Here is a 22526-nt window from a genome sequence, read left to right as displayed (position 1 = left end):
ATATAGGTGGGACTGGAGAGATGGCTCAGCAGTTAAGAGCACTTGTTGCACTTGCAGAGGACCTGGGTTCAGTTCCCAGTATCCACATTGCAGCTCAAAACCAAATTCTGACCTCTCAGAGCTCCTGCAAACATGAGGTGTGCACACACGCAAACACATACATACATACCTAGGTGCACATGCACATGCACACACAAAGATTAAAAAAGAAGAGCTGTGGGCTACCAGTACTTCCTCAGAGCATGCAGGTTGGTATCAAATAGGTTTTCTTCTCCTCTGCCTCATTGAAGTATGCACTGTGGAGTCATAGTGTTTACTGGATATAAATGCAGATAGTGAAGTCCTGCGATCGCAGAGGAACTAGGCAACACGCTCATCTCTGACTGAGCGGCTCCTTACCATGTCCTGCAACGATAGCATCTTCTTACTTCCTTACAGATCCTTCACCGTTTTGTTCGTGGTCCCTGGTCTTCTTAGTCCTCTGCTGTCCTGCCACGTTTTCTTTATGACATTAAGATGGCAGCTCAGCTCATGTTTAATGACCGTAGAAGCAGCACTGTCAGTGACGAACCCCTTATTTCAGTCCCATCTCTTCCCTTGTCTCATTATATGAATGCCACTAGCTCTAAAAGCCTCTTCAGGCTCATCATCATCCTGTATAAATTGGAAGTAAGTGCAGATAACTATTGAAAATAGGGTTCAGTGTCCACATTGGGCAGGCCGTTGCGTAAGTACATCCACGCATCACTTAATGATAGGATGTTCCGAGAAATGTGTCATTAGGTGATTTTTTTCATGATGGAGCATCAAGAGTGTACTTTATCAAACTGAAATGGCTCCCCTATCACTCTGCAGAGTCATCTTATGGGGCTGCCATTATATTCTGTCCACGTTTGACTGGAATATCTTCACATGGTCCAAGACCGTATGTGAAGTACATAAAACAATATTGGTACTTTATATTGTGCTTAATATACATAAAAATATTTTGCATTTCTGTTGTCCTGCAAGCCGTTTTCTCTGTCCATGTATTCTGTTCTCTTACTCCTTACTCTAATCCTATTAGATAACTGTCCCCTCTTGGTGAGTGTCACCTTTGCAGCTGAGGGGAGCATGTGCCCCACACATTCTACCTCTCTGCCCTTTAGCATTCTCTGCAGGTAATGGTGAATCCACACCAGCCCCTTCTTGGGGTCCAGTGTTGTAGAGTAGCATCCGCACAGCCCTGCCTTCTGGGAAGAACTGAGGCGCTCTGCCCATTTGGTTTTTCTTGGGGGTACCTGTTGAGAAGACGAGGAACCCTCATCTCCCCATTCTGAAGAGACACATTTGACTTTTCAACCTCTGACCCCTGACTAGTTTCTAATGACCTATTGTTTTCCTCTTAAAGCGTCATCAGTGGCGTTGGGGAACTGGATGTAGACAAAGGGCTAGTAAAAAAAGAAGAGCCCAGTGGTAAAGACAAGCCTTATCCGGACTGCCCCTTCCTGCTGCTAGACGTGCGTGACAGAGACTCTTATCAGCAGTGCCACATTGTCGGGGGTAAGAGAAGAGGGGTAGTGGAGCCCCTCAGTTCCAGGACCACGGCCTAGCCTTGTTCCAGGGGAAGTGGGACACTAGCACAGGTCAACCATCAGAGAAACCCTTGGAGTGAGCACCACATGTCCTCTGAGAGAGGCTGACCGTGTTCTCTGGGGCTCACAGGCCCAGCGCACAGTGCACTGAGCAGGGAAGCCATTCCTCCTTTGTTCATGACTCCCTTTCTCTTTTCATGTCTTTTGTGGAATAACTTGGGTGTATTTAGGTTTATGGCTCACTGACTTTGAAATATATATTCACCTCTTAGACTGTAAGTCAGCTGGAAAGTGGGGCCAGATTGTAAGAGAGCTCTAGGCTTCCTAATCTTGTTCTTCTCTTGTAGCTTACAGTTACCCAATTGCAACTCTGTCCAGGACAATGAACCCCTATTCAAATGATATACTTGAGTATGTATCCTTTGTTGCATTTTAAGGAGTTGGATGTTACCGGGATTTTAAGACTCAAACTTATCATGAACCATGTTCTTAGTGTGAAAACTGCAAAGGACCCTTGACACTCACCAGGTTAGCATATTTTAGATTTCAGATTCCTAGCCGCTGCTGAGTGTCCTAACTGTTAAGACAGATTCTTTTCAATTATGCCTCCCTGTGCCAGAAACCACTAGGTTCAGGGTGTGTCCTAAGACCCTGCCTCCTCTAGAAAGCTTGCCCACATTGAACTTAAGAGTAAATATGTTTATTTTCATTTTTCTTTTAAAATTTTTAAATTTTTTCAGTCATTAAAATCATACAAGTAGAAAATACTGAAAGTGTTAAAAAGAAAAGAAAATATCCTATTATCAGTAGCAACTCCTGCCACAATGCTGGTATATGTTGTTCTATTTTCTGTATGTGTATGTGAAATTTGTCTTCACAAAACTGAAGTCAAACTGTACCAGTTGTCATTCACATCTGTAATTTCCCATGCTAATAGAAGCTGTTGGTAAGCTCCATTTTTGACAGTATGTAATATCTCCTTGTCAGAGCTACTTCCTAAACTGCCCCTTTATTGTGGGCTTTCGGGTAGTTCTATTGTGTTATGGTAAGGAAGGCTTTGGTGGATGTGTTGGACATAGAAATCTCAAATGGAAGCTGTAATCTTTCCTCTCCAGTATTGTAAGGTGAAAGAACTAGAAGGTGTAAAGTGTGCGGCCCGTGCTGTTAGGACTTAGGTCATGCTAGTTCCAAAACCTTAACTCACCTCACGGAAAAATGCTCACGGCAAGATCATCATTATGTACGACGACGACGAGAGGCTGGCAAGCCAGGCGGCCACCACCATGTGTGAGCGCGGCTTTGAAAACCTCTTCATGCTCTCTGGGGGTGAGCAAAGCTTCAGTCTCCTTACACATCCGGGCCCACGCTGTTACCTTCCAGTGCTCAGTGATGGGACTTAGCTTGGGCAGAGAGAAAGCCTGGCTGTCTGAAGGATCCGGGGCCATGCGAAACGTCCTCTGCTTCTGCCAGCACGGCTGTGTGGGTTGGTGGGGGTAGGGGGCGGGGGTCATTTTCTTCACTGTGGGTTTTGTTGATTTGAAGCTTTGATGGTTTTTGAGACGGGATCTTGCTACATAGACCAGGCTGGCCTCAAACTCTTAATCTTCCTGCATCAGCACCCTGACTGCTAGGATTACAGGCATGGCCTCCAGGCCTAGCTAGCACGTGGTTTTAATTCCTAAGATAACAGCATTACTGCAGGGTTCTGTAAGAATGCTAAAACCAGGCAGAAGATTTCCTATGGAATTCTCAGCTGACATTTCTAGTTTAGTGTTGACACAGCAGTGAAGGACTCGGTGATGAAGGGCTGGAAGATACACAGGCCTCTCTGGCTTTGCGGGGCCTCACTATGTTAATCCTGCTTTTTCTTATGCATCTTAGGTCTGAAAGTCTTAGCTCAGAAATTCCCAGAAGGACTGGTCACTGGTTCCCTGCCAGCTTCTTGCCAGCAGGCCCTCCCTCTTGGTTCTGCCCGGAAGCGATCCAGCCCCAAAATGCCACCCCTGCCAGCTGAGAACAAGTGGAGATTTACCCCAGAAGACTTAAAAAAGATAGAATGTTATCTGGAAGCGGACCAGGGGCTGACAGGCAATCACAGTAAGAGATTCTGACCTTTGTTTTCAGTGGAGCTTGACCTGTGCACCTTTGACTATCCCCCTCATCATAGAAGAAGCACCATTATATCCCTGTTTTAAAGTACTTGAGGTTCTGTGTGTGACACAGGTACTAGGGGTCACCGGTGATGGCAGAGATTAGGCCCTGAGGACAAATGTGGAGAGTCAGCCACAGAACGTGTATCTTAGGCATAGTATGGGCGTCGAGATTCCTTCTTGGGAGATCTGCCCTTCTTTCTCTGCTTCTGGGTTTGCTTAAAGGCCTACCTGAAGACTCCTGCTCTGTCTTCCGCCTTTGCCTGCCGCTTCCTCTTCCCCTCTCCACAGTTGCTCCTCACCCTGTATGTCCATCTTTACCAAGGAAGGAGTGGGAGATAGTCCAGATTTATTGAGGACCGTGAAGGGGAAGAAAATAGACCGTGTGGGCTTCTCTCCATCACTCCCCCTTCCCCAACATCAAGTTGATCTCAGGGATGAGAAATAGATCATCACTGGCCCACAGTAGATTCTGTGAGGCTTCATTAGCATAAAAGTGGTCATAGACTAAGCATCATTAGCTTAAAAGTGTTCTTGGCCCATTGTCCCTGGAACCCTTCTTGCATCTCTCTCCCTCTTTTTTGCTCCCTTCAGGCCGAATGAACCAGAATAACTCTGCCGGAAGAGACTTGAAGGTGCCTGCTAGCCGCAGTGGGCAGAACCTGCCTACCGGGGGTCCTGCTAGCCACTCAAACCCCCGCACACTCAACAGTGGTCACCTGCAAGGCAAACCCTGGAAGTGAAGACCTTGTGCCGTTTAGTCAAATAAATGTCCCCTCCTTTTGGAACCCCCAGCACTCCCAACTTGGTCATTTCAGAACTGCTATAGAGAAAAGCCACACTACCTGGGCCAGCCAGGCCCACCCCTTCCTGTCTGCAGCTGTCACTTCCTTCACTCAGGAAGGGTTTTGACAGATGACCACAAAAACCAGAGGCTTGACCGGCTCTAGTGCCCTCCCCATTGTTTACAGGATATTCATGTCTTTTGAAATTGAATAGGAAAAAAGAAAGATACTGTCTGTTAAATAAGGTCCAGCCTGTTTGGTCTGTAAGCAGTGTTGTTTTGTAAATAATTTAGTCACATCTGCTGGCGTGTTCTTCCAGGCCAGCTTTTTCATTCTCTGTTGATTTCATGAAAGATTCTCCAGGTGGGCCTGCCATTGGCGCCTGTGCAGATGAGTTTTGGTCCCTGCAGCCCACAGGCTCCACACTGGGCCAGGTGGCTGGATGAGTCACTTAGTCTACATGCTGCAGGCTCTGTGCCCTGCAGGCTCTGTGTGTGTGCTGCAGGCTCTGCTGGGAATTTGAGCCTGAGGGGTCTGTGAGCAAGGTTCCATCTTTCTGGTTTATCAGAGAGGCTCTGTGCAAAATGATCCCCTTGTTAAATGGTTTCTGAGACCAGGAAGGTATGGGCTCAGTTGTCCTCACACCAGAAGGAGGGCCGAGAGCATGAAGGTCCCAGCATCCTACAGGTCTGTGCTAAGAGCCCTGGAAGGCCACCACAGCTGCCCCCTCCATTGTGAGCCTTATTTCAATTAAAATTTCCCATTGTCTAATTTGAGTCCAGCTGTGTTAGATGGATAGCAATCACAGTCATTTGAGAGCTTCAGCTCCTCTCAGACAAGGGGAACACACAGGTGAGGAGGACGCAGGAGTCCTTTGTCAGAGCTGACAACCCCTCAAGGCCTTGCTTAAAAATACAGTATTAGTCTAATTGAGTAATTAGTGCAATTTCCTGCTTGCTTTTCATTCTCACGACTGAGCTGTGATTAGGAGGCTGTGATTAGAGATTCTGGTTTTGGCCGGAATTTTGAATTGGCATTAATTGAATTGCTAGATGACTGACATCCATTCTCTTTAATTGCGGGAACAAAAGACCTCAGGTAAGGATGAGGCGCATGAAGTCACGGGGAAGAAGAGCCCTGTTAATTTTTATGGTCTGTGATCGGAGCTGTGATAAGGGACTAAGGAATAAATTGTGCTCTTTGTCATGGCAACCAGCTTCTGAAAAGCCAACTGAAAATTGCCTATGCTTAGGTGGTTACTGCTGCTGGGTAAGATTTGCCTTAACAGTACTATTTTCTAACCACTAAAGAAAAAAAAAGGAAAAAGGAAAAGAGAAAAAGGCCCACAGTATTTCTAGCATGAGGGCTGTGTTTGTAAGAGAAATAAACGTAATAAATATCTCATGGAGACATATGGAAAAATAACTCAGTCAACCCAGCTCTGTTTCAGAATGTGTTTATTCTTCTCTACTTGATTTCCAAAGTGCAACGTTTTCCAATGCTTTAGAAATCAAACAAACCAGGGACATTGTTCAGATGTCAAGCCGTGCCCAATTTTCCACAAGATTCGAGAATCTTGTACAAAACTCAGCCAACGTACACATAGCTTTAATAAGAAGCCTGTCATGTTTCCTCATAAATTTATTGCCTGAGAACTTAGGTCAGCCTTTTGCTAATGCCAAAATGCACTAGCTTTTTATTTTCTTTGCAGAATAGATAGAAAAATGCAATTTTTTCCACATTCGACTTTCCCCTAGCATGGACAAGATTTTCAGTCATCTTTGACATTCCTAAGGAAAGTATTTTCCTTGGCAGCAAAGTTCTGGTTTGCCGCTTTAACACGGGATAGTCAGGAGGTCAGACCTCCTGACCCAATTCTGATTTGAAAGTACAGGGCAGTTTCCTCTCGTGCCTCTTCTGCATTCCCACCAATGGACGGTAGTGTTGAGAAGTATTGTGTAGCCGTGCAAAGCTGGCTTAGCTGAAACTGTTAGCCTCGCTGCATTTGCTGGAGTGGTCTAGCAGGCTGGATCTAGCTCCTTGTGCTTCTCCACAGCACTTTGCCCCGTTGGCAGAGACCGGTCTGAATCTGCACTCAGTGTTATTCTCTGATGCTGTTGCTTCTTGACATTCCACTTTACCAGTTTCTTCATTAGATTATTTGACATGTATTATTTAAATGATCACTGATACTTTGTGCAATTATGAATGTTGAAGATTAAAGAACGTAGTTACTAATTTGTCGTTTGCTATTAATGTGCTGAAACCTGCCAACTTCTCTCTTCCTCTCTGTCAGAATGATTTGGGGGAGCCCCAGGAGACTAGAGTGATTTGAAAGCGTACCTCTTTTTACTGCATTTCCCAGAAAGGCGTATGCTCTTTGCATCAATGAATCTGGAAATCATTCCAGTTTAGAGCAAGAGAGCATGGCTTGCTAGTCAGGAGCCCTGTGTTTTTCCTGGAACTCGGGCAGGGACAGATTGCTACCTTGGACGACTTGCCGTTGTGTTGGGGACTGGCTTGTTCCCCTGTCTGGAGGTTTGTGCCCTCTGCGAGGAAGCTGCTTGATAATGTATGATGGCCTTTCCTCTACCCGGTATCTCAAAGGGGATATGGGTTTAAGAAAGAGAGGCCATTAAGGGGTACTTATTTAAGAGGCCAGGCAGGAAGGAAGCCAGGAAACAAAGGAGGGAAGACAGAAGAGAGGCAGGAAGTGGCCGGAGAGCAAGGAAGGAAAAAGCTACCCTGTTCATTCAAAAGCGGGAACATACTGGGCTATAACAGCAGGCTGGGTCTGTTGCAATCTGTGGAGTAAGCAAATAGCCTAAAAGTTCTCTCTCTGCGAGCCAGAGGCTGTACTGCGCGTAGAGATAGAAAGAGAGAGAAAGATCAGCTAACAGACACACTGTCATCTATATCTTCAGCTCTCCTTCCCCTCCTTCCTCTCCCCATCCCTCCCTCCCTCCCTCCTCTCTCTCTCTCCTCTCTCTCTCTCTCTCTCTCTCCTCTCTCTCTCTCTCTCTCTGGTTGAAAAGCCCAGAGCCGGCAGTCATATTGGATTTGATATAAACAGGAATTTGGATAAATAATGTCCGTTAGTTGCTCAGGGAGTTTTTCCTGTGGTGCTGTTTAAATTATACAGAACTTAAGACATTAAGCTACTCAAAAGCAAACAGAACAAAACAAAACCCCCCTCTTCTCTGATTCCCTTGTGGGGTATAAGTTGTCAGAATCCTGGGCTGGAAGAAGTATGTCAGTGATTTTTCATGTTGCTTTTCATTCCTGCCAGGTTGTTTACTGGCTGAGAATCTGTCTTTTATGTTGCCTGACATGTTTAAGGGAATAACTAATTTCAGTCCACCTGCACGTCAATCCATGACGACCTCTTCCAGCTCAAGCCTGAAGGTAGCCAGCCATTAAGAACATTTGACAAACTGTTGAATGTCTTTAGTGTGCAAGTATGGTCTTCAAGATTCTTTCAAATATCCAACTCCCGTAACTTCTCTCTCCAAAACAAACCCAGAACCATGTGGATTATAATTCATCAATTAAATTATGTGAACATGTTGAGTACTTATACGTAATTCAATTATTTTTTTTAATAAACAAGGATATTTCTCATGGAAAAAGCAATGAACAAGACCCAATGTGCTTCCCAGTGTTCAAAATAAATTTGGGTGGTTAAATTTTCCTAAACTCGTAGTAAATATTGAAACCAGGGGCTGGAGATGCTTCACTGGGTAAAGTGCTCACTGTGTAAATGTGAGAATCTGCGCTGAGATCCCTAGTACCTACATAAAAGCCTAGGCATGGTGGTCCGTACCTGCAATTCCAGTGCTGGGGAGGCAGAAACAAAAGGATCCCAGGGACTTGCCCCGTCACTGAGGTCCGGGCTTGCTGGGAGACCCCATCTCATAAAGTAAGGTAGAGAACAACTAAGCAAGATCTCCAGCCTTCATGCACACACATGACCACATCCACACGAACATGTTTATGTACATAGACCACAAACAAAAAATACTGAAACTATTATGGCATCTTTAAGTTGGACCCCAAGTCAGGTATAGCATTTTAAAAATGTACCAGTAGAAGTTTATCTAGCCTGAATTCTTTTGTTTGTTTTATTGTTTTTCTGAGCTATATATTTTCCTCCACTCCCGTCCCTTCCTCCCCCCTCCCTTCTACCCTCCCCCATGGTCCCCACACTCCCAATTTACTCAGGAGATCGTGTCTTTTTCTACATCCCATGTAGATTAGATCCATGTATGTCTCTCTTAGGGTCCTCTTTGTTGTCTAGGTTCTCTGGGGTTGTGAATTGTAGGCTGGTTTTTCTTTGCTTTATGTCTGAAAGCCGCTTAGGAGTGAGTACATATTTGTCTTTCTGGGTCTGGGCTACCTCACTCAATGCGATGTTTTCTAGATCCATCCAATTGCCACCCTGCCTGAATTCTGAAAGAACAGGATTCAACACACAGTTTATGTGAGTTCACGAAGTTCTTCATGTGTTCCACTGGTCCCCTCATGGCCTCATTCTGGAGCTGATGTAGAAGCCCAAGTCCCTTCACCTGTACAGCGTCCTGACTCTCACAGACAGAGGTCACTTGCTTAGGGGCCATTGACGGCTGGACCACATTCTTACAAGAAAATCAACATGACTTCCCTTTGAAATTTAGACAAGAAGCTCTCCCGGGGTCTGGTTCACCGACTCTGTGGCAGTGGTCCTTAAGTAAATAGTCATAGGTAAATAAACTATCAGGACTGTGCCTGGTTGGGGCGTGGTGGCCATTCTGCTCTTCTGGAGACCCAGAGAGCTCATTATCTCTTGGCTCCTGTGCAGCTTCCTCTTCTCCAGGCATTTGCAGCCATGGCTTTTCTCCCCTCTCCAGAAGGTACTCAGAGAGCCGGCCTGTGAGCTATTTTGCCTATTTTTGCCTGTTTTCACTGTTCCTTTAGTAACCTTCACAATTCGTTACAGGTACCCTCACTGCCTCCATCTAAGGGTTCTTTTCCCGTGTGTTTCAAAACTGGGAAATTCCAGATAATGCCAGCTGTTCTATGTAAGGCAGCACGCATGGGTCTCTCTGGTATGTTTTGACGTGTTCTGTGTTCCCAGCAGTCCCGTGCGGTGGCACCCCCACTGTCAGAAGAGGAGACGGGGGTTGGACAACTAACACTGTAATACGGACTGGATGAGAAGCTGGGACCCGACGCAAGAGTCGCAGCTCCCAAGCAAAATCTGTGGGTTCTCGCTTTGGCTTCTCAGGACAGACTCAGCCGTGCTCTTTCTTCCTGGGTGATTCCTCGCTTTACCCATGGAAATGTACCTTCTACTCGGCTTTTGGCTGCTCTTCCCCTTCATCAGTGCCCTTGTTCTGAAAACTGCCTTCCACCTATGCAAGACTCAATGGAGCTCATGTAATAGTGGCTCCCGGGAGCATTTTCTCGTCTCCACTGCCCCTGTCAGGAGTCCTGTCTCCGACAACAGCGTCTTTGGAGGTTTTTTTGTTTGCTTGTTTGTTTGCTCACAGACATGTGATGAGCTTTCTCTTACGGAATGAGACTTACAAAACTTGAACCAACTGTAGAAGGGGAACATAGGCTATGCCCCTCACAGACTGAACTGTTCCCATGATAAAGCATGCTGATATGATTGGCGTCTGATCCCGCCTTCTTTGATAATATTTCTGGGTTAGGCTGACACAGGTTTCAAGAACTGGCCAATGGCCCCAGGCCTGTGTTTGATGGGGAAACAGAGGCACAGCTCCTTGCTGCAGCCGAGTCAGCAGAAGCCTGACTTCACCGTGTTCTTCTCTAGCTGCAGCTGGCAGCGTGGCTGTGCCTAAGAGGGGACTTTTAATTTTCTCCTTTTACTTTGGCAATAAACACTTGGCTGTCTCCATCTCTGGGGATTTTAGATGATGCTCACAGTTTGAGTTGCCAAATGAATGCGGATCCTGAAAGCTTCAGGGAAGAATTCATTACCCTTTGACGGGTTCTCAGGTTTGATGATGTTCCGTGCTTTTCCCAGAGCTCTTCTTGGCCCGGACATTGCAAACACTGTGGCTGTTCATCTCAAGTTCCTCCAGGCAACATCTGGGGCTTAGCATGTTCACAAAATGCTGTTTCCCTAGCCCTCCAAGTGGGAGCCCCTGAGTACCTTCCAATCCGCCCAGTCCCTCCTGCCCCTGCAGAACTGTTGCCAGGTGATGGATAACTGCACTGGGGAGGGGTAGGTGAAGTCATTTCTGGACTGTAGTCAATAACACTTTAGCTTCAGGCCAAAGCCAGAAAACTAAATACCCCTATCTAAGTGTTAATTCAAGAGACTACCTGAAGAGTTCTCCTGAAGAAGCAATGGCCCCTGGGCTTCACTGAGAACCACCTGTAATGGCCTAAGAGAGACATGAAATGAGTTCACTTGAAATAAAGCCCTAAGAGGGGCCCTGGAGACTTGACATTAACATAATACAATCCCAAGATTGCAATGGGAACTAAATGTGAGCAGAAAGGGCTTTTGGGAGTCTCGGCCAGAGCTACAGCGGAGGACTTAAAATATGTCCCAACTGGGAACCTGTATAGTCCCAGCCTTGTTTGTAACACAGGTATCCAGAATATAAATCTAAATATAAACCAGGGAAAGTTAGTGAAATGTGATGCTGCTGGCCCAGAGGGTTGGAGTTTAGACAACTTATCTAAAAAGAACCGAGCAAAGACTAAGGTGGCCATTCCGATGTTTGATGTTGTTAAGTTGGCGTTAAGTAACTTCACACAGAGGTTTCTCACCTGGTGTGCTTCAGATAGCCCTCTCCGCCCCTAACTGCAAAAGCCCATTGCAGGAAATTGGAAAGTATAGAGAAGAACCACCACCTCTACCCAGGGCACCACAGTTGTTATGGGGGTGTGTCCTCCATGTGTGTGTGTGTGTGTTTTAGACAAAATGATATTTCTAACATACTATTTTGTAGCTAACTTTGTACAGAAACAACTATTGATATATAAATCATATACCCTGCAACTCAGCTCTTTGAAGAATGCAACCATTTTAGTAAATTTACAGAACTGTTCAACCATCAGCACGATCCAGTTTTAAACATTTCCATCTTGTAGCCAACCTCTTCCCCTTAATGCCCGGTGAACAGTGTCTCCAGGTGAACACAGACCTGTGTGGTCTCATGACATCCTGCCGTGTGGCTATGGCACCCTCGTACCAACACTGATCCTTATGAAGGCTCCTTTTGACGCACTTGGCTCCTTTGCTGTTCCAATCTTGCGATACAGTCCAAATATTTTCATAAATTCCTTCAAATGGATTTGCCCCATCAAAGAGGTACTATATTTAATTCTAAAAGTCAAATTGCCAAATGCACAGACAGTTCTCCTCCTCCCAGCAGCTTCAGGGCTGCATTTATTTCCTCATGCCCTTGATAGCGCTGCGTGGCCAGTCTTTTGTTGTCCAGCTCTCTGATGAAAGAAATATGTTTTCCTTTAATATACAAGAATTCACTGAGGATCAGTATCTTTCATGTTTTATTGGCTTTTTTTATCTCTTCTTTGAGGAGATAGCTGCTTGTCTTTTGAAATGTTAGTTCTTTTCCTTCCGTCTTTTTTATTTACCTTTATGCCCTCAAGGTTATTAATACTTATCTTCATTTAAAGTGTACTAGTTTCTAAAATTGCTCTAGGTTTATAAGTTTATATAATTTGTACCTATGAATTTGTAACTCAGTGAATAGCATGAAGCTCTTCTCACATCTGAATGTCTTTAAGTGTTAATAAGTGCCATAGCTTGCCTAGAGATGGTGGTGCTATAGCTTGCCGGGAGATGGTGGTGCACGCCTTTAGTCCAAGCACTCAGGAAGCAGAGACAGGCGCATCTCTGTGAGTTCGAGGCCACCCTGGTCTACAAAGCAAGTTCTAGGACAGCCAGGGCTACACAGAGAGTCAGTATTTGTCTGTCTGTCCCTCCTCCTCCTCCTCCTCCTCCTCGTCCTCTCTCTCTCCTTCTCTTCTTCCCTCCCTCTCTCTCTCCCTCTCTCCCTCCCTCCTTCCCTCCCTCAATAAAAGTAAGAGCTCTCTGAACAATTACTAGGTACCTGTATTCTAAACTCTGTGGATGTTGGAGATAGAAAGCCCCTTACTAGCAGGGAGGGCACAGTTTATTTTAAATTAAGGAGTTATTTGTAAAATAAGTCATCATCCTAATCTAATATTACGTTTAACTAGTCTTTATTAAGCTGGTGACCAACTTCCTAGTTGGCCAAACCCTCTGTTACAGTACAGCCTCGGCTCTTCTACAGTCTTGTCATGGCTGAAAGGGAAATACTTTTCAAAAGATAAAGGAGTCGTACCAGATCTTCAGTCTAAAATACCTTTTTATTATTGTTTGAGACAGGGTCTTTCTAAGTAGCCTGAGGCTTGGTCCAAACTCAAATCCCCCTGCGTCTGCCTCCCTTGTGCTGGAATTGCAGGACTGTACCACCGTGCCCAGCTGGGAAGACCTTGTCACCTTGTCTCCCAGTCTTAGTACGCAGACATTTATGTGTAATCAGCTTCGTTCTAATTTTTAGAATATTTGGTAGGAAAAAAAACTATTAAAATAGAACTCTAAGATAAAAGGCTTTTTGACCTGCAAGCCATTTTCTATGGAAAAGGCAAGACTTGACTCTGGTGCTAGAAGCATCTTGAAATCTAAGTGACAGGAAGAGGAACAAGACCCCAGTCTCGCCCCAGCCTATCTACCTGCATCCTTTGGTATCAGTGTCCCCAGCTCACATTCACACTAAGGTATACAGGGGAAACCAAGGTCAATTCTTGCTTTACAGAAGGTGGGTAAGTCCCTGTATTGTGACACCAGCCGGTAAATGTGCTGTTGCAGGCCCGAGGGTCTCCATGCCAAGGGAGGTCAGCTTTTTGGAAAGGGGTAGGACAGGAAAATGGGCAGGTGGGGGACAGAAACAAGAGGCAGCAGAGGTGGCACACTGGGGACCTCATGGAGGATTTGGCAAACAAAATGTCAGCTGCTTCCATCCTTCCAGGCAAAGTGTCCCCAGTACACAGCAGTTGATAAGTGTCCTTGGCTGGGCATTCAATCTTTATCTTCAGTAAATGATTTCATTTCTCCTCAATGTTTTCTTCCAATGTAATTCCGTAGTGAGAGGTCTACATTTTGCTTCTAGTAATCTGTTTGACTCACCTGCAACATCACCTTTGGACAGCTGTGGCCACCAAGACTATTCCATACTTTGGGCTACTGCTTTTGAAGATGAATGGCTACCATCAGCTACACATGCTAAATTCCTCTTCACCATGGGGTGCCAGGCATTTGGTTAGCAACTGGGGTTGTTGCCTGTACTATGCTAGGAACAGACCACCCCACTGCCTCTTGAATGCAACTTCATGGGACCCTGGAATGCAGGAGAATTTAGGGGTCATCCAGTTCATCCACCCACAACATTTCCCTGGAGAATGGCAGGAACTAAATCACTTTTGCCTCAGCTAAAAAAGCGAGCCCTCCTTGTGCATTCCAGACTGCAAGGTTCTTTTTCTTGTACAATCCACTTTATTGGGTTGTCCGGATGGGGCTAGGGAGAGAGGAGAGGCTGGGAGTAAAGGGCTGCTTTAGTTGAGGTTTTTCGAGGTGTGATCCATGATGGTCAGAAGGGCCAGCCACGTCTCCTCAGCTGTGGGGATGATTTGGGAGGCAGGCAGCAAGAAGCCTCTGAGCCCAGTGTCCCGCAGCTCAAAAGTGAAAGAATACTTGATGCCCTGGCTGTAGGTCCAGTCGATAGTGTTTCCACTGGCTTGATCTGGGGCAGGAACAAAGACAAGGACCAGTGTCAGGGTTGATCAGCCTTACAGATATCTACGTGGACTGGGTTAGCACCCAAAGTCCAGGCCTTTTGTGATGCCAAATAGAGTCTGTGTCTTCTGGGGGCTGTAACTGACACACAGTGAGGCTTCCAGGAAACCCCTGCTGGGTCTAAACCCAAGAGACCGACATCCAGCAGGGGTTGTCTGTTCACTGGGGGGGCTGCCAAAAGTCTGTGTCATCGCAAAAGCCTATCTGAAAACTATCTCCACCCAACAGTCACCTCAGTGACACCTCTAAATATGCCAGAGCCCCATGCTTGGGTGACCAGGAATTGACCTCCAGGGACTCTGGCCTGCAGAGGAAAGTGCAAAGCCTCCTGTCTGTCTGTCTTCTGCAGGGAATCTCCCAGGTTTGCAGTATACACTGGCTAACAAAACTGCTTTTGTTGAACTGGGCAGTGGGAAAGGGAGGCGGGCTGCAAATCAGAATTTCACCGCAGGACACTAAATGCCGCAAAATCGTTGGACGCAGATTAGAAACCATCTCCAAGAAAGCCTGAGATCCCAAACAAGTTCTGCTTTGGGTAAGATTGCGGCCCACTCCCCACCTAAGACCTGGGCCCCCTAGCGAGAGCGCATGCGGAGCGGGTGGAGCCGGTGTGCAACTCTCTCACCTTGGCACCTGGGTCCCGCTTTGCTTGCCAGGCAAAAATTTTGATGCACAAAATTCCCCAAATGCTCCACACCACAGCACACAGCACAGCCTTTACTCTAGAAAGCTCTTCTGCCTGGAGGCCTATTACCTAGACAGATGGCCTCTCCTGGCTTCTCTTCATTTCCTTCGCCACCAGCCCAAATTCCTCTCTGTCTACAAGTCTGCCTCTTACCCTGGTATTCGGCCTCTACCCTAGTACTCCTGATGCCCCGGGACTGCTCACACTCTCACCAAATCCACTGTGGCTTCTAAGCACAGGGCCAGTCTTCCTGCCTAGAACGTGTTTGCTCCCCTTATTCACAGCCATACTCCAATTACTCAGGCAAGGCCTGGGGCAGAGCAGGTGCTGAGTAAACACGCTGACTGTATTCCCATGCCTGTAGCAACGACCCTCCCAGGGACACCTCATGTATCGTGGAAGGAAGGGGTGGAAAGGGGTTTCTTAAAGTGAATTTTATGGTGGCCTATAAATCCCATCAGAGTTTCCACCTCATCCTTGCAGGGATCCAGATGTAACCTCGAGATAAGAGGACAATGTGCTCAGAGGAGCCTCCTAAATGGTGTCAGAAAGAAGGGGTTCATAGCAAGAGACAGCACTGCCCACCCTCCGGAAGGGTTCAGCCAGCAACTCCCAGATCTGAGCACCCTAGGCAAGAGGAGCCACCAGTAACTTACAGATTGTATCAATGATGCTGCCATACTTGTACTTGGTCCCATACAGAGAGGTCAAGGCTGTCACGGCAGACTTAGCTAGCTCATCCTGGAAAAAAGATCCAGCAGGGCCAGTCAGGGCCGGGCTAGCCCAAGTACTGTCAGGGTGACCCAGGAATGGCCACCAGCATAATCAGGCCCCTGACAGAGGACATGGAGCCTGCCCTTTGGGTCAGTCCTAGAATATGACAGCAGCATGATCCCTCTGTCTCCACAGGATGGCTGCCTGGCACTCCAGTCACACCACAGCTCCAGGTGGAGTCCACAGATCCAGGGTCTAGCCTTGCCTCTTGCTCTGTCATGCGACAGAAGTGACTCAACCACACCGTGCTTCTGTTTCCCAGCAAATGAAGCAGGTCTACTTTGCCTGTCAACACAAATCATGCTGCCAGACGTCCCAAATCATCAGGAGACTGTGGGGAAAGGGGGGCACTGGATACATTGGTAGGCCCTTATCCCTTCATCACTCTGAGGGGTGAAACCCAGGTTCCTAAAAGTGGGGACACAGAAGGAGCCCGAACAAAAGGCAATCGGGGTCACCACCCACCAGCTCCTTCTTGTCGGTTGCTGCTTCCGATTTGTAGCCATAAGGATAGAGAAGGAGCTGGGAGTAGCTGTGGATGGAGATGAAGGCCTTGATTTTTTTATGGTTCGTCACAAAGTCCACGATGGACTTGACCTCTACTTCAGAGTTGGCGAACTTGCCGTGGTAAGTGTCCGAGCAGGGGTTGCTACTAGCTCCGGACACTGTGGGAAAGCAGAGGACACAGCTTCAGAACCAAGTAGTGAGGCTTCCGCAACGTCCATGGCTTCCGGTACATTTCATGGGGTTATGTTGAAGTGAGGTGCAGGAACCACCCCCCTGGCTTGAGGAACAACCAGCCATCACATCGTCTGGAGCCCCACCTCCTTTACTACCCAGGTTGGGGAAAGCAGAAACCAGTTTATACAGGGGCATGGCCAAGGAGAGCAAGAGCTGATACTAAGTTCTCTTCTCCAAGAGAAGCTCTCAGATCCAAATTCGATCTAGAAGGAACTTTCTTCCTACAAACAAGGGCCCAAGTCCCTGAGTACCACCTCCAACCCAAAGAACCCTCAGCAAAGCTAAGAGCCCACACACTTCTTCACTGCTGGGTCAAGGAGGAAGTAGGGAACCAACCAGAAAAAGGAGCACAAGAAGCCATGTCTGTCCCATTCCCTGCCCCACAGAAGTCTTACACCCAAAGCCAGCATCCCAGTTCCTGTTGGGGTCTGCCCCAACGCAGAGGGAGCCCGGTGTGCGTGATCGAGTCTTGCGCCACATGCGGTTCTGAGGAAGGAAAGAGGATGAGCCAGGGGTCAGCGCTGCTACAACGCTAGCTGTGACATCTGCCACAGAATAAAAGCTGCTGTGGAAATCGGGATCAGTGCTGGGGTAAGGGTCTCAACCGAGGAGAGCATTGGCTTCCCCATACATTTTACAGTGTCGAGCAGTGTTCTGTGTTGCTCTGACTGAAGGAGAGTCAGATTCTCTGTAGTGGAATCTATTGGGTAAGTGAAGAGGCTATTCAATACCTGCCATGCACAGATAATCCCCAACAACAAAGAATCATCAATCTAAGATGACAGTCATGCCCTAGGCTGAAAGTTCCAGTTCCATGAGGGCAAGCCTGATTGCCCTTCCTCCACTGGGGTGAGGGGGTGTCTACTCATGGGGCTCAAATGTACATCCTATTGTCCTATGGAACAAGAGGTGGTGTGTACCGTTTTGTGGGTATATACAAAACCATCAGGGTTGGTGACAATCTCCAGGAAGATGTCCAGCTTCTCAAGAATGGCCTTGAGGGTTGGGTCTTTTTCATAGTCTGTAGTGATCTGGGGGGTGGAGGAGGAGAAGGTAGAGCGTCAGCCATGTTGGTACAATGGACACATCCCCTGGCCTCCCTTTATGGTCATTGCTTCTGAGGTGCAGTCTCCTATGGTCTGCGAACACCAGTTCCCCAGCAAGCAAGAGCCTCATCCTCCCAGATTTACCTTTTTGGCAAACCAGACCCCACTAGCCTGGGTGACCCATTCCCGGGAGTGGATGCCGGTGTCAATCCAGACGGCTGGGCGATCGGTTCCTCCAGTGCTGAACTGAAGAGGAGGCAGGGAAATGGGCAAAGGGCAACTTTCCATTCAGGTCTCAGTTCATCCCCTGCAAAGGAACCCGCCTGGACCCGAAGCCACTAGCTCTCTATATACCTAACGTCGAGGGAGGCTGCCTTGGAGACCATCCATTATGGATTTATGGGGTCAGGGGCCAGACAGCGACCCTACAGAGCTTGGGTTCCTGACTTCCAAGCCCTGACCCTATCCCGATGCTCCGACAGTGCACTATGGAAGGTCACCAGGAAAACACTTTATCTGCCCAGATGCCACAATACTTCTTATATGGCAACACTTGATTGGTAACACTCGGGTGACCTCAAACTTTGTCTATGTGCATGACCACCTAGGCCGGCATGGATGCTCAGACCTTCCCAAGTGTCTGCACAGGGATTGTGTAGAGCAACATTCCATTACACGTCTAGGAGACTTGATCTGTATCCTTATATGGAGGTTCACGGGTGTGTGTGTGTGTGTGTGTGTGTGTGTGTGTGTGTGTGTGCGAGAGAGAGCGGTTTTACATGTGTGCCCTTGTCTACACGGGGGCTTCTCTTACCTTCAGGACATAAATGGGGCGGCCTTCAAAAGTGTTGCCAATCTGGATCTTGCTTACAAGCTGTGAGTTCTCTGCCACCAGCTGGTCCATGAATTCATAGATCTGAGATGGGGAAGAAGAAAAGGAGAGACAGAGGGACTTAATGGCTTCTGGGAATCCAGGTGCCTCCCTCAGCAGCCCCATCATGCTGTGTTGTCGCAGCTGACCACAGTGGCCACACAGAAACACTAGGGGTTACCCACAGCAGACCAGCCTTGACCCTGGCCTGCGTTCTGCCAACCATGAAGAAAAGTGTGGAGCTATGGATAGAATTGTCCAGGGCGGTCTTCACCTCATCCAGTGTGTGATAGGTGGCGTAGTTGAAGGTATCGGTAGTCAGGGCCCTGGCCCGGAAGGCAGACATCTGCTTCTGTTCCTCATCCAGCAGTGACTGAATATCTTCAATCATGATTTCATAGCTAATATCATGAGATTCCAAGAAGACTTTGACAGACTGGATGCTGGGGAAGGGCACTCGGACATCGATGGGGAGTCCAGGCCGGGCAGGGTCCCGCCAGAAGTCCAACTAGGAAGGACAGGAGCCAGTACTGTTAGAGTGGGCTAGCGGTACCAACCAGGGCCGTAGAGTGGGAGAGCTGGAGAAGGAATGTTGACACTGGCTCTCCACATAGCTGGGGGTGACGCATGGGCATTGGGAGCAGAAAAAGAATGGGGAAGCTTATGAACTGGACAAAGGGCAGTGTGGTCAGGAAATGGTCAGAATGGAGAGGCTCTGAGGAACAAAGCAGACAGAGGAAGTGGGAAAGGGGCCTTGGAATGACATCAGATTCTCAAGGGCACCAAGGTCTGGATCTGGGCTCTGAAGTCGTTTCTCAACAGACCCATCTCATGGCCCTTTACTGGGAGGCTAGACGGACATAAGAAGCAGTGGGGACCTGAGGTGCTCCTGTGGGTCCCCCAGGGAGCCCCGCACTGCATCTCTAACCTGCAAGTGCTCCAAGCTCTCCAGCTCCTTCACTTTCTGCACCTGGGCTTCATCAGCTGCAGAGATTCGGAGAACCTGGTGCCTGGGCAGAGCAGAAGGGGCCCTGAGAACTGGAGGTACCCCAACACAAAGGGGGTTCTGAGCAATGGGAGACCAGAACTTCCTCGCGTCTTTTCTCCCTGTCTTTGGAAGCTGCTGGACGTCTGTGCTGGACCCATCACAATTTAGACTGGTTTCCCAACCAGACCTCTTCCCCCTAAAAATTCCTTCTCAGGGCTCAACTTCTTTCAGGACCCAGAAGAAGCTGGGCTCTTCCGAGTCCTGCCCTCCCCATCAGGTTTCAGACCCAGGGTGCTGTCAGTCTGTCTGCTCTGGCTGTGTGTCTGTCTGCCCCTTGCAGACACCGACTCAGGGAGCTCTTTCAGGACACCCTTCTCTCCCCACATCCCTACCCCACAAAGATCTCAGTGCCAAAGACTGCCTCCAGCAGCACACTCAAAATCAGTAGCCTCCGCATGTTGAAAAGGTCGGGCCGGCTGAGGCCCGGCCTGAGGTCAGAGGCCTTTTAAACGCTGACAGAGGTCCCTGCAGACTGTCCCTCACACCTGGACCCAGTCCCACGGGGAGGGAGAAGTGGGAGTTCCAAACCGTGCCGCCTACTCGCTCTTCCTGATAAAGTGGCAGGGAACGAGGCAGGTGGAGGGAGTGATAAGCTAGGCTTCCACCCTTGACCGTGAGGGTCAGCTGGGCCTGAAGTCTCCCAGCTGGGACCGCTCGTCCGGCTTCCCACAGCCCCAGATACCTCATTGTTAGCACACTCCATCACAGACAAGGACAGACACATTTGCGTTTTTCCACAGGATTAGGATTTATTGGATAGCGATAAATGCCCAGGTTGTATCATTGGCTTCCATACACCTACTATGGATTTCACTTGCTATTCATGGCCATTGGCAAACACAGAGTCTTCCTGATTGCTGATATTAGCGCTGTGATCACACATGACATTTCACACGATACTGGGGAGACTCCCCCAAAGAGTTAAAGGGCTTCTGGGTGCAGAGGGGTTTAGCACAGGCAGGATCGGATGCAGGTGGGGAGATAAGATATTGAGGTAGCTAACACCGTTACAGAGCTGTGCAGGCAAAGGGCTGCCAAGCGCTGAGCTGCATCAAGGTCCTGAGCTAGCCTCTAAGCTTTCGGAGTCCAGATGATGAAATGGAGGTTGGCCGTGTCAAGCAAGGAGATCGTGTTGAACAGGAAATCCAGAAAGAGACTCAATAGTTTGTTCCCTGCCCATACCACAACGCATGTACGTGATGATCAGGTAATGGCCGTGAGTACCACCCCACCCCACCCAGTATTTGGTGCCCGCCTTTATGTATGACCCAGGTGAAGGGGTTGTATCGTTCATTGTTGTGTTTGATAGTTCATAATCTCATTTTTGTTGGTTTGTTTTTGGTTTTTTTTTTTTTTCTGATAGCTTTGAAATACCCATGATCTCTGAGTTCGAGGCCAGCCTGGTCTACAAGAGCTAATTCCAGGACAGGCTCTAGAAACTACAGGGAAACCCTGTCTCGAAAAACCAAAAAAAAAAAAAAAAAAAAAAAAAAAAAAAAAAAAAAAATACCCATGAGGCCAGATGTTCCTGATTTAAGTTGGTAAAGTTTCTAGGTGGTGATATTTTGTGTAATTAAGTTATTTTCCAGCCTGTGTCTTATGACTTGTGACAGACAGGTGAAGACCGCGTACAGACACAAACAAAATGCAAACCCATCCTGCCTCAACAGCCGCACTCATAATGGGCACATTGCTGGGTTTGGTTTGGTTGTATGTTTGTGCCTGCGGAAGCAGAGTATCATCTCAGGTGCTGTTCATTAGGGCACATCTTTGGTCATTATTTTTAATCTGTTTATATTCTTTTTCCTCCCTCAAAAGTCGCAGCTCAGCTGGGTCTAGTTCCAGGGAGGGCCAACTAATTCCATTTTTTTTCCCATTCAAGATTTAAGTTGCTTTTCGGCTACCTGTGACCAAAATAAAAGATACTTCAAAGGAGTTCTCTAACTTCAGAAGAGAAAAAAAAAAATGACATGGGAGAGTGTGCCCACTGAGTGGATGACCATGATGATCTCTGTGGGCCCTCTAGTTAGGACAGGTAACAACTCCAGGACTCTTGGATTTCCTTTTCACTATAAAATCAAGCCATGGAAACATGCTTAGGAATGGTGAAGAGAACTCTGTCAGGACCGTGGGGCAGTCAGAAGTCACTGAGGGTATCTCCTGGCAATGGGGTGGCCAGGGCAGTGTATGTTGAGACCACTCATTTTGTTAAGGTTTTGGTGTGGCAAAGCCATCAGGCTTGATCTTGTGTGGGAGTTTGGGATAAGGTCCAATCCACACCCTGCTTCAGTTTTGCCTTAAACTGCTCCATGAAGCCCGCGTGTTACCAAGCTGTCCCTGTACCATGGCTAGTGGCATGTGTTTCCGTGAGTGAGGACAGACCTTTACGTCTGGAGTAAGGGCCCTCTGAAGGGAGACCTTCCATAGTCAAGGGTCTTTAGGGAATGTCACATCAAAGCCCAAATTTTTGCTTGTGACAAAGAAATAGGTAGGGGTGCACTCCCATGAAAAGTTGGGGCGACAGAGTGCTTCTACTAAGCCTAAAGGAGGGTCAGGGACTCCTGTCCCCAACATCAGAAGCTCAGAGAGAGCAGATGTACTGTGTTTCCTCACGAAGGACTCGAACGTCAACACCACATCCGGCTTTCCTGTTTTCTATAGTCTATTTCCCGTTTGCATCCCAAGTCCAGTTTTATGAACATTTCCCCTGTGGTCTTCCCTCTGCTTCAGGAAGTTGAGGGAGGTGGGCTAGGGGGTCGGGAAAAGGATGAGAACCACAGAGTTTAGCTATGCTATGCTTGGTAAAAACAGAAGGCCAATTGCAGATCAGGGCGAAAAGCTAGCAAGATGCTGGCCCAACCCAAGGGTTTTGAGGCTATGCCATTATTTCTAAGGGCTGTGGCTAATCCTCACTTTGGAAGGCTAAGTAGGTTTGCGTTGTTTACTATTAGCCTGTCTCTCATGCTGAAGATGGGGCAGGCCTGGCCCAATTT

The 22526-nt window shown here is 47.7% G+C and overlaps 2 protein-coding genes across 2 annotated transcripts in view; one reads left to right on the top strand and one right to left on the bottom strand.

The window, feature by feature from the left end:
• Cep41 (centrosomal protein 41) overlaps nucleotides 1-6747 on the top strand; it is a 41907-nt gene extending 35160 nt beyond the window's left edge. The window contains exons 7-11 of the mRNA XM_038320814.1: nucleotides 1391-1542; nucleotides 1922-1989; nucleotides 2786-2900; nucleotides 3456-3671; nucleotides 4319-6747. Of these exons, the coding sequence (XP_038176742.1) occupies nucleotides 1391-1542; nucleotides 1922-1989; nucleotides 2786-2900; nucleotides 3456-3671; nucleotides 4319-4467 (700 nt within the window). The 3' untranslated portion in view covers nucleotides 4468-6747. The remainder of the gene's footprint in view (nucleotides 1-1390; nucleotides 1543-1921; nucleotides 1990-2785; nucleotides 2901-3455; nucleotides 3672-4318) is intronic.
• Nucleotides 6748-14127: 7380 nt separating this feature from the next.
• Cpa1 (carboxypeptidase A1) lies at nucleotides 14128-19930 on the bottom strand. Its single transcript, XM_038319419.1, has 10 exons — nucleotides 19866-19930; nucleotides 19414-19495; nucleotides 18760-18993; nucleotides 18429-18530; nucleotides 17759-17860; nucleotides 17489-17599; nucleotides 16964-17054; nucleotides 16293-16492; nucleotides 15710-15794; nucleotides 14128-14315 (listed from the first exon to the last, which is right to left on the bottom strand). The coding sequence occupies exons 1-10, from the start codon at nucleotides 19928-19930 to the stop codon at nucleotides 14128-14130; spliced, it is 1260 nt and encodes a 419-aa protein (XP_038175347.1).
• Between the last annotated feature and the right edge of the window lie 2596 nt (nucleotides 19931-22526).

Source organism: Arvicola amphibius, chromosome 2, assembly GCF_903992535.2.
Source record: "Arvicola amphibius chromosome 2, mArvAmp1.2, whole genome shotgun sequence".
Lineage (NCBI taxonomy): Eukaryota > Metazoa > Chordata > Mammalia > Rodentia > Cricetidae > Arvicola > Arvicola amphibius.
The sequence above is the reverse complement of the archived record's forward strand: the minus strand, read 5'-3'. Positions and strand labels throughout refer to the sequence as shown.